We start from the raw sequence: 16,878 nt of genomic DNA on the forward strand, positions 1-16,878 counted from the left end.
CTTTAAGTAAATCTAATTTACTGACATATTTCGCAGACCCCAAGTTGTCCACGCAATCTTCCATGCGAGGTAATGGGAAGCAATCAGGAACAGTTATTGCGTTTACGATAATCCGTGCAAAATCTAGCGGACCCATCGCTTTTGGTTACAATTAAGCACGGGGAACTCCACGGGCTGAAACTCTGCTTAGCTAGACCATTTTCCTTCAAATAATCCACCTCAGCTTTCATTACTGAACGTTTCACAGCATTTACTCTATAAGGGTGTTGCTTAATAGGAGTGGCATTGCTCACATCGATGTCATGTTTCATGGTAGAGATGGGCAAAAAGTAGAGATGGTATTTAAAAATTTGGTGAAAAGTCAGGTTCTGATTGATTTTAAATTTTATACGTTGATTAATGTTTATGAAAGTTTTTTGCAAAGAGTGTAGGTGTGTAATGAAGCCATTTGCACAGTTGTGGATGGAATGTTGTTTTTTTTACTTTGGTATTGGAATACGTATGGGAAGAAATGTTACATTTTCATAAAGTTGAAAATGTGATTTAAAGTATATAATGTGAAGTTGCTCTTATGATTAAATAAAGTTTTTGTGAAAAACTCTCTCTCTCCTCGGGGCCTGCTTTTTGGCTCTTCTCTTCTTTGCCCTCTTTTCCATTCTTCACGATACGCTTCCAGCCGCTCGGTTTTATTCGGAAAGACTCGGTACAGCGTATCTTTCTTTTATAAATATGATCAACAGAGGTCATTTTTTCGTTTTGCGATCTCACTAGTTTCCAGTCAGATAAAAATTCCCTTGGTGAAACTTCTTTCAAACTTCATTTGACTAATCAATAAATTGAGTCTAATTCTGACTCTGGCTTCTTTATTCATCTCGAGTCACTGGACATTAATTAAGGTATAATGCTATTTCATGTATTCTGAGGTATTTTTACACTGTTAAAGACTTTGATTCCCATGCTACACATGGCCAAAGTTTAAAAAAATAAGTTGGACGTTTGATGGAGTATTTCTGTGCCAAAATACTACTTCCAGTTTCAGAAAGTTTTTTTCCGAGTATGGGCCTAAATGACATCAACAAGGGCGGAATTTCCTTGTACGGGGCACTTCTCCCAGGAAGACGCATCATGCGTTGTAGCCGCAGGTGGTGAGTAAAACTGCTTCACATCTCTGTGTGTTATTGGCAATTGAAAAACATGATTACGTATATTTAATTTGTCAATGGAGAATGCAATGTGCACTTCCCACATGTACAACTTTTAAAACGGGCAAAGAAAAAAAATTACCACAACATAATTAAAGTAGAAATGAGTAAGACACACAAGCCACTAAGCTAATATATAGTTACAGCACATAGCACATAGAGACGTCCTGCCAGTCGTCGTTGCTGCTGCTGCTCCTCTGGACCTGATTCTGGATCATACATGTATGTCTGAATATATACATGTATGGCTGAATCTGATTGATAGCCATCGTGTATTTAGGACAATGCTTTTTTTAATATGATCAAACTAAAGACTTCTCGGAGATATAAAGGATGCAATACTACTCTATAGGTACTTGAGATTGACATAAACTGTGTGATACTCCCCTTTTATTTCATTTTGATTTAATACCATAACAATAAACAGCACATTATACAGTCTCTCAAACATGAGGCGTTTCCTGTCTGTGAAATTCAATCCATACTGATGACATATAAAACCAGTTCTCTCATACATGAAATCTCATCATGTGGCACTTAAGGGCTATTTTATACCCAAAACGTCTCCCACAGTCCCCACATGTGAACGGCTTCTCTCCAGTGTGAACTCTCATGTGCCGTTTAAGGATTCCTTTACGGTTGAAACTTTTTCCACACTGTTGGCAGGTGAACGGCTTCTCTCTAGTGTGAATTCCCATGTGGTCTTCAAACTGTTGTTTTAGAGTGAAAATCTTTCCACACTGAAGGCATGTGTAGAGTTGCTCCCCAGAGTGAAGTCTCATGTGTCTGGTAAGGCTTACTTTATTAGTATAACCCTTTCCACAGTGTTGGCAGGTGTAAGGCTTCTCTCCAGTGTGAACTCTCATGTGTCTCGTAAGGTCGGTTTTTACAGCGAAACTCTTTCCACACTGTTGGCATGTGAACGGCTTCTTTCCAGTGTGAATTCCCATGTGGTTTTCAAACTGTTGTTTTAGAGTGAAACTCTTTCCACACTGAAGGCATGTGTAGAGTTGCTCCCCAGAGTGAAGTATCATGTGTCTGGTAAGGCTTACTTTTTTAGTATAACTCTTTCCACACTGTTGGCAGGTGAACGGCTTCTCTCCAGTATGAACTCTCATGTGTCTCGTAAGGCTGCTTTTTACCGTGAAGCTCTTTCCACACTGTTGGCATGTGTGAGGCTTCTCTCCAGTGTGAACTCTCATGTGCTTGTTAAGGATTCCTTTTTGGTTGAAACTCTTTCCACACTGTTGGCAGGTGAACGGCTTCTCTCCAGTGCGAACTCTCACGTGGTCTTCAAACTGTTGTTTTAGAGTGAAACTCTTTCCACACTGAGGGCCTGTGTAGAGTTTCTCCCCAGAGTGAACTCTCATGTGTCTGGTAAGGCTTACTTTTTTAGTAAAACTCTTTCCACACTGTTGGCATATGTGAGGCTTCTCTCCAGTGTGAATTCTCACGTGGTCTTCAAACTGTTGTTGTAGAGTGAAACTCTTTCCACACTGAGGGCCTGTGTAGAGTTTCTCCCCAGAGTGAAGTCTCATGTGTCTGGTAAGGCTTACTTTTTTAGTATAACTCTTTCCACACTGTTGGCAGGTGAACGGCTTCTCTCCAGTGTGAATTCTCATGTGCCTCGTAAGGCTGCTTTTTACAGTGAAACTCTTTCCACACTGTTGGCAGGTGAAATTACTTATAGTTCCCTTCTTTTCACTCCTTTTTCGTGTCTTTTCAGGCTGTGAGTAACTAAAAGTGTTTTCTCCTGTTATGAAATCATGATTCCTAAATTGATGTTTCTCTTCCATTTCATTCAGTATTTCATGCTCCTCTTTCAGCCCCATCAGGTCTAAGGCAAAAAGAGACAAACGCAAATTAACACCAGTTTAATGGCACAAAGCAACAGACAACAAAACATTTAGACATGTAAAGCATCAAAACCAACACACAACTAGATCCTATTCACACGGGCATTGCACCAGAGGGAAAAAGGGGACCGAGTGCGGATGGCCCAGAAGTTTATGGGAGGACATTGATATCCTATCCATAACATTGTCCTTTGAAATACCTGAAGAGCACCTTCTTTTTACCCCTGAATGAAGACTGAAAAATAAATTTGCCCTGATAGGAGCAAGACTTTGATGACTGCAGCGCCACACAGCATCTTCTCAATAAAGAATCAGCTGAAGATACACCAGAGTCTCCTGGGCCCAGTTGCCGCAGACCAGTCAGGGTGCCCATGCTGACCCCTGTCCACCGCTGAAAGCACCAACAGTGGCACATGAGCATTAGAACTGGACCACGGAGCAAGAGAAGAAGGTGGCCTGGTCTGATGAATCACATGTTCTTTTACATCACGTGGATGGCCGTGTGCATGGCTTACCTGGGGAACACATGGCACTGGATGCACTATAGGAAGATGGCAAGCCGGCGGAGGCAGTGATGCTTTGGGCAATGTTCTGCTGGGGAACCTTGGGTCCTGCCATCCATGTGGATTACAACTCACTGAAACATCATATGTGGTGTAATTGCTCAATCAGTGTTTCAACGGAGGAAAAACGTTAAAAAAGGTGCTTGTGAACAATATCATGTAGCATTTACTTCAGGCAGACATTCAATGTGCACAGCTTTTATTCACTAAAGAAATCAACTCGCTATTCGCTATTAGGGTTGGGTATTGTTTGGGTTTTTTATGATACCGGTGCAAAACCGAAAAGAACTGCTGAAAAACATCACAATACAAACAATAATAATTAAAAATCAATGATAAGTTTTAAATGTAAACCGATTCTGTATACACTCATGGTGCAAACAGTGGTAAAAAAACAGTGGTATTTAATGATTGAACTTCAGTAATTTGAGTTAATAATACCACAAATTCTTCTACTAATAAAAATAAACTGGACTAAGGAATAATGAGCTTCTGGGTTCATGAATATTAATCATGTTGTCAGCGCTCATTCAAACTGATTTGCTGAAAACAAAACACAGTAATAGGTGCACGCCAGCCAATGAGATTCCCGTTTGTGCATTCGTTTCTTCCTGTTCATGAAAGGCTGAATAATTCCAAATAAACGCCATTATTTTACAAGAAAATACAACAAAGGATATTGTTTACATGTAGCACATCAATTCTGTGTGGTATAAGACTCTCTCGCTCTTTCTTTGAGTGTGTGTGAAACACTGAGCGCTCTCAGTCGCGCGCCTCACACTAGTGTTTACTGTGCGTCAAATACACTGCGTATTCATTGAGTTGAACTGAAATAGTATGCTTTACCGATCGATTGAGACAGCGCGAATCTCTTAAGCGCTCAGTCCATCTGTATGGTTCAGATTACCCTCAGGTAGTCCCTCGTTTAGCTATAAACTCTTCCGCAGCTTCCACCATAGTTGTTTTCGCTCTGCACGTGAGATGCGGATTCAGTGCCGTCCCATCACGCGCTGCGCGTAGGACACCGAGTGCTGCGGGGGGCACCACAAGAAAATTCTCTCTCCAATCCCCGTTCAGCTATACAAAGTGATGAACGCAGCCACCGCGGCCATCATAAAGTAATAACGCTTAGGGCATCAAGAGACGGCCAGCGGCGGCACGGTGCTTTATCGTTATTATCGCGGGAAGACAAATTCTTATCGTGGGGAGAATTTTTACCGGTATATCGCAAACGATAAGATATCGCCCATCCCTAGCCAACGTCATCTTGCAATTGTTTTCTGAAAGTCTTGACTAAGTGCATGAAATCCTCCCTTAGCCTCTCATTATTCAGGAGTCAGGACATGTAGGCCATAAAGTTAGACTACGTTTCAGGCGATCGAGAGAGAGGGAGAGAGAGAGAGAGAGAATGGCCAGAGAACTAAACAAAATTTAGTCTGCTTACACTTTAATATTAGTTTTATATTCGCTTTATTTTTACTTTCCCCAAGGATTATAAAAAGAAGATATGAGGTAAAACTATTATAAACTATACCCGCGTTCCGTCTAGTGCAACTTCCTTCCCTTCATAGCGCGCGCTGTCATTTCTCCCCAAACATGCATTTAACGTTAGATTCAGCACAATCGGTGATTGTTGTCAAATGCACTCTCCACTTTGGCTAAATTGCAGGACGTGTTTGATCAAATTAAAAGCACAATAATCCGCGCAATAGTTCAAGGCAGGTGCGGGTGTGTGTGTGTGTGTGTGCGCACGCTGCGAAACGGACCGCTTTGTTGGCCATTATGCTTCGTCTGCGCGACTAAACCATCAAATAAACAACAAATAGCCTATATCTCAAAATGACCGGCTTGAAGAGTATTCACATATCTTAAATAGGCGTAAATAGTTAGGAGAAATCAATGGGAAATTTATATTATTATTAGATCTGCATTCGGTCTTAAAGGGGCAGCATCTAATAAACCTGCTGCTGACGATTGAGCCATTAATGTGAATCAAACAACACAAGGCAAAGAGAAAATTACTTGCAGCTCTTTTATGATAATGTGATGCTCTTAAAAAATGTATTAATAAAAAGTTAAAAGAACATCATGTAACAATATTTCACAATATTATCACATTTTTCTGTATTTTTAATAAATAAATGCAGGCTTGATAAGCATAAGAGACTTTTTGCAAAAACATAAAATAGTATCCAAACTTTCTTCACGTCCCTGGAGGTTAGTGAAGTAAAATAGGCTATGTAAGCTAGTCACCTTTTAAATTAATGAAAAGTTTAATTTGGATTTTAATGTTCAAAATGTCCATTTCTATCGACAAAACTTGCCAGAAGTCATGGTTAAAGTTTTTTTTTTTTTCAAAGCAAGCACCAGAATTAATTGATCAATATAATGTCCGGGTCAGGTAAAACCCTCTGGAGTCTGAGCTCGTTTTTTTCAGTTGCTTATAAACACATTAATGGCACAAGTGTAATTACACTGTATTCAGCACAAACTGGGCTGCCATAATATGTGAGCAACAAGTATGTACATGCTTGTATTTTTGAGAGAAAAATGTTTATGCACGTTTTTTGAAAAAACAAAAAAAATTGTTTTAAAATTAAGGCCTCAAAACACACAATAGATATGTGTTCACAAGACTTTTGACTCCTGTGTGTATATTGTGTGTATCCTGCATAGAGTTTTATCTTTAAACTGATGTGAGAATCATTGAGCCTACTCATTCACATAAAACAAAGTATTAATTTACAATTTGTAAGACAGTTTCTCTTCACAAAGCCAATATGCAAGGAGGCGTGATAGCTAATGAATAATGATGAGATAACACCTGAGATTACAAAAGGACATAATAGTTCCCATAATGAGCTGCATAATGAATGAGCTTACGGTAGGCATATGTGACAGAGAGCAACAGAGCAAAGGAAATATATATTTGATTTGGAATGTAGTCAATAAAGGCCTATTATAAGTAAGAAATATGACATAGACATATGAGAATCTATCAATATTTCTCCTCATCTGCACACTTTTGAACTAAAAGCCCTGAGGGATGTTGTTTTGTCGTGAGTCTTCATGAGGAGAATAGAGGAGTTTTTTATGAATGAGATCAGCTGACGCTCATATTACAATCTTTAGAAGGTACCGACGCGTTTTTTATAATTCTAAAACGGTCAAACTTTGAGAATAAAACAGAGGTAAAAAATGGAAAGCTTGAGTCTTAGATCTTTTAAATGATGTATAGTTTGTCAAGGTAATTACTTACAACTGACAGTTATTTTGAGCTAATTTAAACAAAGAAAGCTTCAGTGCATCCTCGCACAGGTTTTTGCGTTTAATATTCACAGATGCTTACAGAGTAAACTTACACACAGCGGTGGAATCAGTTGCTTTCAGAAATGAACAGCTTTTCATGGAGAATTATTCCAGGATTATTAAACGCGTCTCAAAACGATGTAGGAATACAGTACTTGATGTGTTTGTTTGAGTTGATGTGTGATGAGTGGGCGTCGCCTCCGGAGCCTCAGTATTTCAATCTCAATAGAGCGCACGCTTCGTGGGCATGGTCGCATTAGTGTATAATGAGCCGCTCAGGAACGACTAACATCTCTCTGCTTTCAAACGGATTACATAAACACAAAAAAAAACTGTTTTTGATTTGGTTTACAGTGCTTAACCCTTGTGCATTCAAAAAAAAAAGTTACGCATAGACGCAAAATGGACAAAAATGTCCGTGCCCAAAAACTGTCATAGAAATATGATTTATTAACATTTTTTTCCACTTTCACTGATGTCAATTTTTTAACCAGCATCTGTTCTATCCATAGATACCAAACATTCATTAATTTTAAGAACTTTAACCCTTTAAATGCTGGTTTGTTTACATAATGCCATAGGTGTTTTTTAATGAAAAAATTAAAAATAGTAGTTTATTTTCATAAACTAAAAGCTAAGCAGAATTTTTTTTCTTTGCTTATTAGATTCTTGGGTGGGTCAATGAAGAACAACAACATTAATTTTGAGGCATTTATATTTTTTATGTAGTGTCAGATTTTTTTAAAAACTAACACTTAGGTCCATAATGGACAAAAATGTCCATTTCCAAAAACTGTCACAGAAATATGATTTATTAATATTTGTTTCCACTTTTACTGACTCTTTTTATCAGCACCTCTTCTATTCATAATTACCAAACATTCATTCATTTTCAGAATTTTAAAGCTTTACAAATTGGTTACTTTACATAACGCCACTGTTGTTTTCTATAAAAATAATTATTATTACAATAATTTTCCATATACTAAATGCTAAACAATTTTTTTTTCTTTAATTAGTAGATTCTTGGGTATGTCAGTGAATAACAACAACATTAATTTTGAGGCATTTTAATATATATAAAAAAATATATTAATGCCTAATTTCCACTTTCACTGACTTTTTTTTTATCAGCATCTCTTCTATTCATAATTACCAAACATTCATTCATTTTCAAAATTTGTATGCTTTAAAATCATTAAAATTATTATTTCTTTACATAATGCCGCTGTTCTTTTCAATAAAAATATAATAAATAATAAATATAATAATAGAATAGTAGCCATCTTTGCTCCAGAAATAAAACAAATACAAGATCACTTTGAACAAAATCAAGATTTATTGTTCAAAACCCAAGAACACAGAGAACAGAAACCACAGGTATTAAAACAGGAATATGAATAGAGATGATGAAGAGATGACTGAGTGAGAGGGAATTCACTCACAGCAGGAGGTGCAGTATGTCAGTGTATGGACTTTGCAGATGTGCTTGCCACACTTCTTGCAGATGGAAGCAACTTTTTTGTTTTTGTCAGTGCAGAACTTGCAGAAATTTCTCTTGCGGGTATTTGGGTTTTCCTGCTGTCTTCGTGATATTTGTGGCATTACCAACATCTTCCCCAGTTCCTCGAAAAACAGTCGCCGTCTGAATGTTTTGCCCTGGTTCCAGGAGGGGTCCACTGCCGTCCACAGTACAAACGAGTTGAAGGTTGAGACATCAACAGGTTGTAGAAGAGAACCACTGGCCACCGACATTACACTTACATTTATGCATTTGGCAGACGCTTTTATCCAAAGCGACTTACATTGCATTCAAGGTACACATTTTACATTTTGTCAATTCTTGCTTTCCCTGGGAATCGAACCCATGACCTTGGCGTTGCTAGCACCATGCTCTACTGTTTGAGCTATAGGAAAGCTTGTTCTTCTCCTACAGCTGTAGGTGCCAACAACCTGCAAAAGAAAAAATAAATAAATAAAATTTTCCTCTCAATGAATAATCAAAACATTATGCAGTAAGAATAAATGTTTGTGGAACTGATGATAATGGCCTTGTCATACCTTGTCCAGGTTGTCGACACCTCCTTTGCAGCGGTTGTAATCTATGATGATCACTGGCTTCTTATTTTCTGTGTCACTCACAGCAAATGATCAACCCCCCAAGCACCACATATTTATAGGTTTGTAAGTGAGAAAACCTGTGTGAACTCAAACTTTGTATAAAACCTACCAGACTAAACAATCAGCATTGTGTTGTGGTGAAAACTAAAACAATGTGCTTAGGGGCTTCTGAACTTCTACTTCAAATTCAAGCAGGGCTTAAAAACGGAAAAAAATATCAATCGGTTCACTCCGAGCAGAATCGATATTTTAGCGTTTCCGTTTTTGCGTTCCTCAATAAACATTACTGTTCCGAAAACGGTTTGATTTGAAAAAATACCGGTTAATAACGTTATTTTAATTTAGCCTATACTTTAAACACGTCCTTGCATCACATAATCAAATTCAGTCAGCTCATAAAGCTTGATCATTTAATGCAATATAACATACCATTTAATACGAAGCATCAACCGTCTATAGAAAACATTAACCTGTCCTGTATTGGCAACCTGAAAGACTATAGGAAAAATGTTTGATAGATGCTATAGCCTACTTGGATAGGCTTAAACGCAATCCATAACTAGCCTAAATCAGTCTATTTGAGCTTAAAGGTCCCATGGCATGAAATTTTCATTTTATGAGGTATTTCAACATTAATATGAGTTCCCCTAGCCTGAATATTGTCCCCAAGTGGATAGAAATGTTGATCGGTGTAAACCCGAGTTCTGGCTGTCTCTCTCTGCCTTTGAGAAAATGACAGGCCAGACGAGCCAATCCTGAAGTCTCCTGGTTTGACGTCCAAGCAAGAACGGTTACCTCCCTTTCCTCCACCCAGAGAATCTGGCACGCCCATGCAAACGCTCGCGAGATCATTGTTTGTGAACGAGTGAATGCTGGCAGTTTCTCAGTGTTTGGATGTGCAAATGAAAACAGAAGTCTTTTTTCAGTTCCTTCTGATCTGTGATCAGTAATTTCTGATGTGTAGCTAATTATTTATTATTCGTGCACACACTGCGGCTTCTCTCTCTCCAGACAGAACGGTGTTTTCGTGTTTTCTATCTTGGGAGTCAGTGTTTTTGTCCGTCCTCGTCGCGTCTATCGGTTCTAAAATGTGCATACAGTCATGAGTTTCTGCTCAACATCGGCCTCACACACGCCGAAGCTCGGGCTGCACTGGCCGTTGGCCTCCAACATCCCCGACCCCCAGTACTGCATCGGGCCCACAGCGGAGGCATCAAACGCGGCGCGAGATTAAGCAGAAGGGGGGTAAGCGTGAGCGTATCCGGCTAGCCAGCCTAGCCCCACAATAAACTGGATTACATTTGATTACTGCTGTTGTGTCTTTGTTTGCGCTGTGTACTCAACGCGCGTCACTGACGCTTTTATTTTATTTTAAAAATAATGCTATTATCAACACTTACTTTTAACTCGTTCATCTCGACAGCTGTAATGGTACTTTGCATGTGTTACAAAGTTGGTAGAATAATGATGAAGACGGACTAGGTGTGACTGGGACTCGTGTTTATTCAGAACTCTCAGATATAAACACAATAAACTCGCGCTGACTGACAGCGCTCTCATAACTCAGTAGTTACTATAAATAACTTTGTTAGCAATCGCTGATCTCCGTCTCTAGGACGTTAGTGATGTCCGGTTCGCGAACGATCTTTCTTTTGAACCAGTTCTTTTTAGTGAACCGAATCAGTTCACCAAATCAGACTGAATCGTTCTAAACGGTTCGCGTCTCCAGTCAGCGCTGATCCATAATTTACTAAAGTTACTAACTTTCTGACATGAGTGACAGTCCCTCCGACTAGAAATAAACGAATAACCTGTAGTATATGCTATTAACTACAACAGTTCAGACATGCTGAGAACTGATGTGAAGTGAACTCAGGTCCATCCGTCTCTCTGGCAGCAGCTCGTGCCTGCTCGTGCCTCGTAGACCAAGTTAAACCACGCCCCCTCCGCTCATTTAAAATGCAAAGATGTCAGCCAATCACAACAGTGGGCGTTTTTACTGAAGTCTCACAGCAGACACGCCTCTTGAAGCAGGGCATTCAGCCACAGGGCAAACAGCAGTATTGAAAACATGCCTTTTATTTCTAAATTATGACATTTTATGATGTAAAAGTCATACTAACAATATAAGTACACCTCAGGAAACATTATAAAATAATAGAAAAATGCCATGCCATGGGACCTTTAAAGACCGTACTGCTTATTTAAACGTTCGAAAGGAATGTCCTCCAATACCTGCGCTTTCATTGTAGACCTCAGTGGGGAAAGAAATGTACTTGAGGCATGAAAATGCGCGCTCTGCACTGACGGTAGTTTCATAGATGACTGGTGGTGCGCGGGCATTTCACTCACGCTTGATCCGTCAACGTCACATGCTGTACTACTCAATTCATGATTGGTCACTGCCATATAAAAATATTAAAGAGAACGATAAAATAACGTTATTAACCGGTTAATGGTCATTTCAAATTAACGTTTCTGTTCAGAACGATTCAAATTGATTTTGATTTCGTTTTCGTTTTTGTTCCTCTTAAAATTTTGTTCGTTTCCGGTTTTCGTTTTCGTTCCTTGAACCAGTTCGGAGCCCTGAATTCAAGCGCACCTTTTATCTCCGTACAAAAACAATAACAATTGAAAAAGTGCAATCAAGGGTTAAGATGCGTGTTTGGGTGAAAAAGAAAAACCTCAAAGCTCATTAACCTTCTTTGACCTTTTTCATAGTTTTCACATGGCCCTATGACCCTGCCGTGGGTGTGACACATACATGGAGTGGGATTTTTGATTGCCAGTACAATATAATTTCTTTCAAACTAATTACACACATTCAATTTTCAGTAAACACATGCAAACTACCCTCTGACATCCTTACCAATATACCCACACAATTATAGCTGCATTATTTTTGCCAATTGACTCTATAATTGACTATAATATGCATAAGTAGAAAATACAAATAAAGCAAGTATTTAAATGTATATGCCAAATTTGAAAATATGGCACAATCTAGTAAAAATGTAAAATTTGAAGCCTATTATGCCAATAGAATGCCTATGCCAATAGAATGAATGCCTATTTGCAAATATTGGGTTAAAAAATTCCAGTTTTAATGGGTTTCAATGTGGACATTTTTGTGATTTTCATGATTAAAATTTTAATTGGCTTATATCCATCCATTGTACACACAAACTGCTGTAAAATTAAATGAATAAATGGGCATAATAATATAAATAAAATGTAGGCTATATAAACAAAAATATACAAAATCCACAAACGTTTTAAAAGTAAATTAACTATTAGGCCAACATTCTTGTAACTGATTTTTGCGCAGCGCGCAGGATTAATTTAAATTTAAATTGGCTTATATCAATTGTACAAAAAAATGCTGTAAAATTAAACGAATTAATGGGCCTAATTATATAAATAAAAATATACAGGCTATAGGCCTAGATCAAAGTTTTAAAATTAACTATTAGGCCAAAATTCTTAACTGAACTTTTGCGCAGTGCAAAAAAAAAAAAAAAAAAAAATTAGCTTTCCATGACTGCATAACAAATTAACAATTCATTACCACACGTCAGCATGTTTTAATAATTTGTTTCCTCATTTTAATTAGATTGTGACCACATTGTAATAATCCGTTCCCTATAGTTTTAATAAAATTGGAGAACGAATTAGTTCAACATGGCCACGATTTACTTAACCAGGGAGAACGAATCAAGAAGTTGTGGGAACGAATTTAATTCGTGGCTACGATTTAGAAATGAGAAAAATTCTTAATTCATGGGAACTAAATATTAATTTGTGGCCAATGGCCATGGTATATTTTTGTCTGCATGTAATAAGAGCAGGGCTCCGTATACACGATAGACCTACCGTGCCTTACCTATTTATCTATTCATTTATTATCGAATGATATATAGCTCACCTTTTGCTGCACTGCCATGTTTGCGTAGCACATCCTCGTGCTTTCTGGCAATGTCGCTTTAGATTCCAATATCTTAGCTAACTCTCACAATCTCTCCACACTCCCTTTCAATTTCTGCTCCCTGCTCGTTCTTAACTTTGTGCATTTATGTATAAGGTTTGCAACTTCATTAAAACAATATTTGAAATCCATAACCTATTGCTCCACTATTGCTTAGCTATTTCACAGATTCTAGATCAAGCAAATCGCCAAAGGGCATTCTGGGTTGAGCGGGTTGAGAGAGCAGCGCTGAGCGGACTGAGCGAGTTGAGCGGAATCTTCCGAAAGGCGCTCAACGCTCTGGAGGAAATATTACCGCTACGCTCCGCTCACATGCTCTGTCACTGACACTGTGAAATTTCTGCGTTTCAGGGGACAGGCAAGTAGCCTGCAGACATCAGTGACCGATTTTCACTTATTGTTCTCTTGCATTTTGATGCGACGAGTTCTCATGCAGTGCAATATACTGTCCAAAGTGCTACAGGCATCCACCTTACATTATGCCAGTGTAAAAAGCCTAGCGTCTTCCACAATCTCTGCTCTTTTAGCAATGAGAACTGATCACCACTTTCAGAAACTTTGGGAGTTCAGTCGAGTTGTGCGATAAGAACAAAGTTCTACCGCGACCCGCAACGTCCATGGAGGAACCCAAGCAACGTGCCTGGACCGAATTCAGCCTCAGCTCAGGACTTTTACAAGGATTTGCATTTTCGTTGTACTGAACAACACTATTAATGAGATCTGTGAGAGATTTCAGGAAAATGACATTAACACTGTAATTGCACTTAACCACATTCTCAGCTCTAATAGGCCTACGGACACCGAAGAGGACCTGACATTTATTTGTTGTCACTATGGATTTCCAGAAGAAAATTGTCACTTTTCAACGCAATGTCAACTGGAGAAGCAAGTTTTGAAATACGATTGTCACTGTTCAGAGAAAAAAAGCTAGTCCCCAGTCTAGTAAACGTTGGCAACCTCTTTAAGTTAGAAGAAAGAAATTTTCTTGCTTGCGCCTACTGAAAACATACATGAGAAACAAACAAAAAAAATGTAATTACTAAATTATTAATAATTTAAAGTAAGAAGGTAAATAACCAAGTAACAAGCAAAATTAAACTAGTTTGCTTAATTCCTGCCAATACTTTTCTGATGCAAGTTGGCCTACAAAAAACACAATAAAAACTCTTGCCCCTCCCCCCTCTAAATTGAGAGTCAAATGTCGCCAATGTATGTATATGTATATACATACATACATACATATACACACACACACACACACACACACACACACACACACATATATATATTTGTTAACTGGCCCTTTAAGACTGACTGCAGATCTAATATAATTCTCCCATTTCTCCAAAATATTTATGCCCATTTAAGATATAAACTGTGTTTAAATGACTACTCTCCAAGCCGGTCATTTTGACAAAGGCTATTTGTTGTGTATTTGATGATTTAGAGCCACATGAAGCCCAAAGTATACTGTGCACGTTGTTCCGTTTAGCAGCGGGCACACATAAGAGTCTCTTGTTCGGATTATTGTGCTTTTAATGGCTCCATTCTAAACACGTCCTGCAATTTAGCAACAGTAGAGACTGCATTTTTACAACAATCACAGATTGTGCAGATTCTGACGTTAAGTTTAGGCTTTAGAGAGGAACGAATGCGCATGCGCATACAGACCTACAAACTTCGGGTGGCCTTCAGATGAGCTCAAGAACAGTGTGTAGAGCTTCATGGAATGGGTTTCTATGGCTGAGCAGCTCATCCAAGCCTTACATCACCAAGTGCAATACAAAGCGTGGGATGCAGTGGGGTAAAGCGCGCCGCCACTGGACTCTAGAGCAGTGGAGACGTGTTCTCTGGGTTTGGTGGTTGCCAGGAGAACGGTACTTGCCTGACTGCATTGTGCCAAGTGTCAAGTTTGGTGGAGGGGGGATTATGGGGTGGGGTTGTTTTTCAGGGGTTGGGCTTGGCACCTTAGTTAGGAACTCTTAATGCTTCAGCATACCAAGACATTTTGGACAATTTCATTCTCCCAACTTTGTGGGAACAATTTGGGGATCAAATGACTGAGTTCAGCTTTGAGAATGAAACCAACCTGTTTGTTGTTCCATTTCTTCATGTTTCACTCTGAATGTTTCTTCAATCCTCACGTCTTCTCTCTCCTCATTCTCTGTTTGTTCCTCAGTTTCTTCATGTTTCACTCTAAATGTTTCTTCAATCCTCACGTCTTCACTCTCCTCTTTCTCTGTTTGTTCCTCAGTTTCTTCATGTTTTAAACTGAATGTATCTTCAATCTTCACGTCTTCAGTCTCCTCTTTAATAAACACCATCTTTATAATATTGTTTCACATGGATCTGTCGCTTCACCTGGAGTTTTTCTGTGTGTTTGTCCTGTTTAAGATATGAATAATTAATTAATAATTATCAGAAAGAAAAATAAATCCAAAGTAAATCTCTTAGTGTGTCTCAATCAGATCTAGTTCAGTCACTGGTAAGAGAGTCAGAGTTTTTTTTATTTAACTTTTAAAATTACAGAATTTAACAGCAAGGTCTTGACACATTTTCACATTTTGTAAGTATAAATTAAAAACAGCACAATAAATTAAATTTAAAAAAAGTTTCAAATGAAAGTGCATCAATTAGCATCGAGACGTCTCATATCTAATGTGTGTTTCCTAGGATATATTCTGCGAACAATTTTAAATGACTCTGCTTTGGTTTTATTTGTTACACAATACCCACTGAGGAAACCCAAAAAAATACAACCCTAAAGGCCTGTTCACACCGGGACGATTTTCGCGCGCGTTTATCACCGACGTTTCGTACCGAGAGCTCCGGTTCTCTCGTCACTCGCCAGAGACTGAACTCATGTTTGAACTGATTCACCATAAAGAGCGAAATGAGACGCTCCTTCTGTTACTCATGGGTTTATTCTGTTACTTTACTGACGCAACTTCAATAGATAAAGCAATGCAGTGTTACATTTAATAATACATCGTTCATTATGCGTCTCTTTAAACTGTTTTAAACGCTGAAAACACAAACCTACCTTCAGAGTCACAACAGATGCAGGAGCGCGACACAGACTTATGACGTCATACATACAACCAAAATAAAAGTCCCGTTCACTGTCTAATATCATGCATAGACAATAAAAACGTGTGCAAAGAAATTTACAAGAAAAAATATATTAACAAAAAAACAAGAAAAGAATACAAAATTCAGAGGTGAATGTAATGGTGAAATACATTTAATAACAAAATGGTAAGTTAACAATACAGTTCATATTGAGAGTTAAAAAATAAAAATTAAAGCAATAAATCCATTCACAGTAGGCCTACTTCTTATTACTTATTTTTCTATGTAGACTCACATCTACAGGCACAGTATTTGTGTTCATTGTCCCATCCAGACGGTTCAGTCACTGAGCCTTTCCCTGAGATGGATCCACTCCAGTGTTTCTCCGGTTCATCCACTGTCCCAGAGGCATCCATTAGTTCTGATGTTTCTTCAACACTAGCCTTTCCCTGAGATGGATCCACTCCAGTGTTTCTCCGGTTCATCCGATGTCCCAGAGGCATCCATTAGTTCTGATGTTTCTTCAACACTAGCCTTTCCCTGAGATGGATCCACTCCAGTGTTTCTCCGGTTCATCCACTGTCCCAGAGGCATCCATTAGTTCTGCTGTTTCTTCGATCTGCCGTAGATCAGCATTAAAGGGATAGTGCACCAACAGATGAACATCATCTCATCATTTACTCTCACCCTCATGACACACACACTGTTAAAAATAGTGTACAATTACAGTAAAAACTGCCCAATAGCAACAATAACAAATTATAATAATC

At 38.5% G+C, this 16,878-nt stretch overlaps 2 protein-coding genes across 2 annotated transcripts in view; one reads left to right on the forward strand and one right to left on the reverse strand.

Moving 5' to 3' along the window:
- The window catches only part of LOC307123219 (uncharacterized protein), a 302,474-nt gene that overhangs the window by 175,305 nt on the left and 110,291 nt on the right, over positions 1 to 16,878 (forward strand). The window lies entirely within an intron of this gene.
- On the reverse strand, positions 1,582 to 16,108 carry LOC307125047 (uncharacterized protein). The gene is made up of 3 exons (XM_079814660.1): positions 16,080 to 16,108; positions 15,126 to 15,421; positions 1,582 to 3,039 (listed from the first exon to the last, which is right to left on the reverse strand). The coding sequence occupies exons 2-3, from the start codon at positions 15,358 to 15,360 to the stop codon at positions 1,712 to 1,714; spliced, it is 1,563 nt and encodes a 520-aa protein (XP_079670786.1). The 5' UTR covers positions 15,361 to 15,421; positions 16,080 to 16,108; the 3' UTR covers positions 1,582 to 1,711.

The sequence above is a fragment of the Gobio gobio genome (genome assembly GCF_949357685.1).
Source record: "Gobio gobio genome assembly, chromosome: 1".
NCBI classification, from domain to species: domain Eukaryota; kingdom Metazoa; phylum Chordata; class Actinopteri; order Cypriniformes; family Gobionidae; genus Gobio; species Gobio gobio.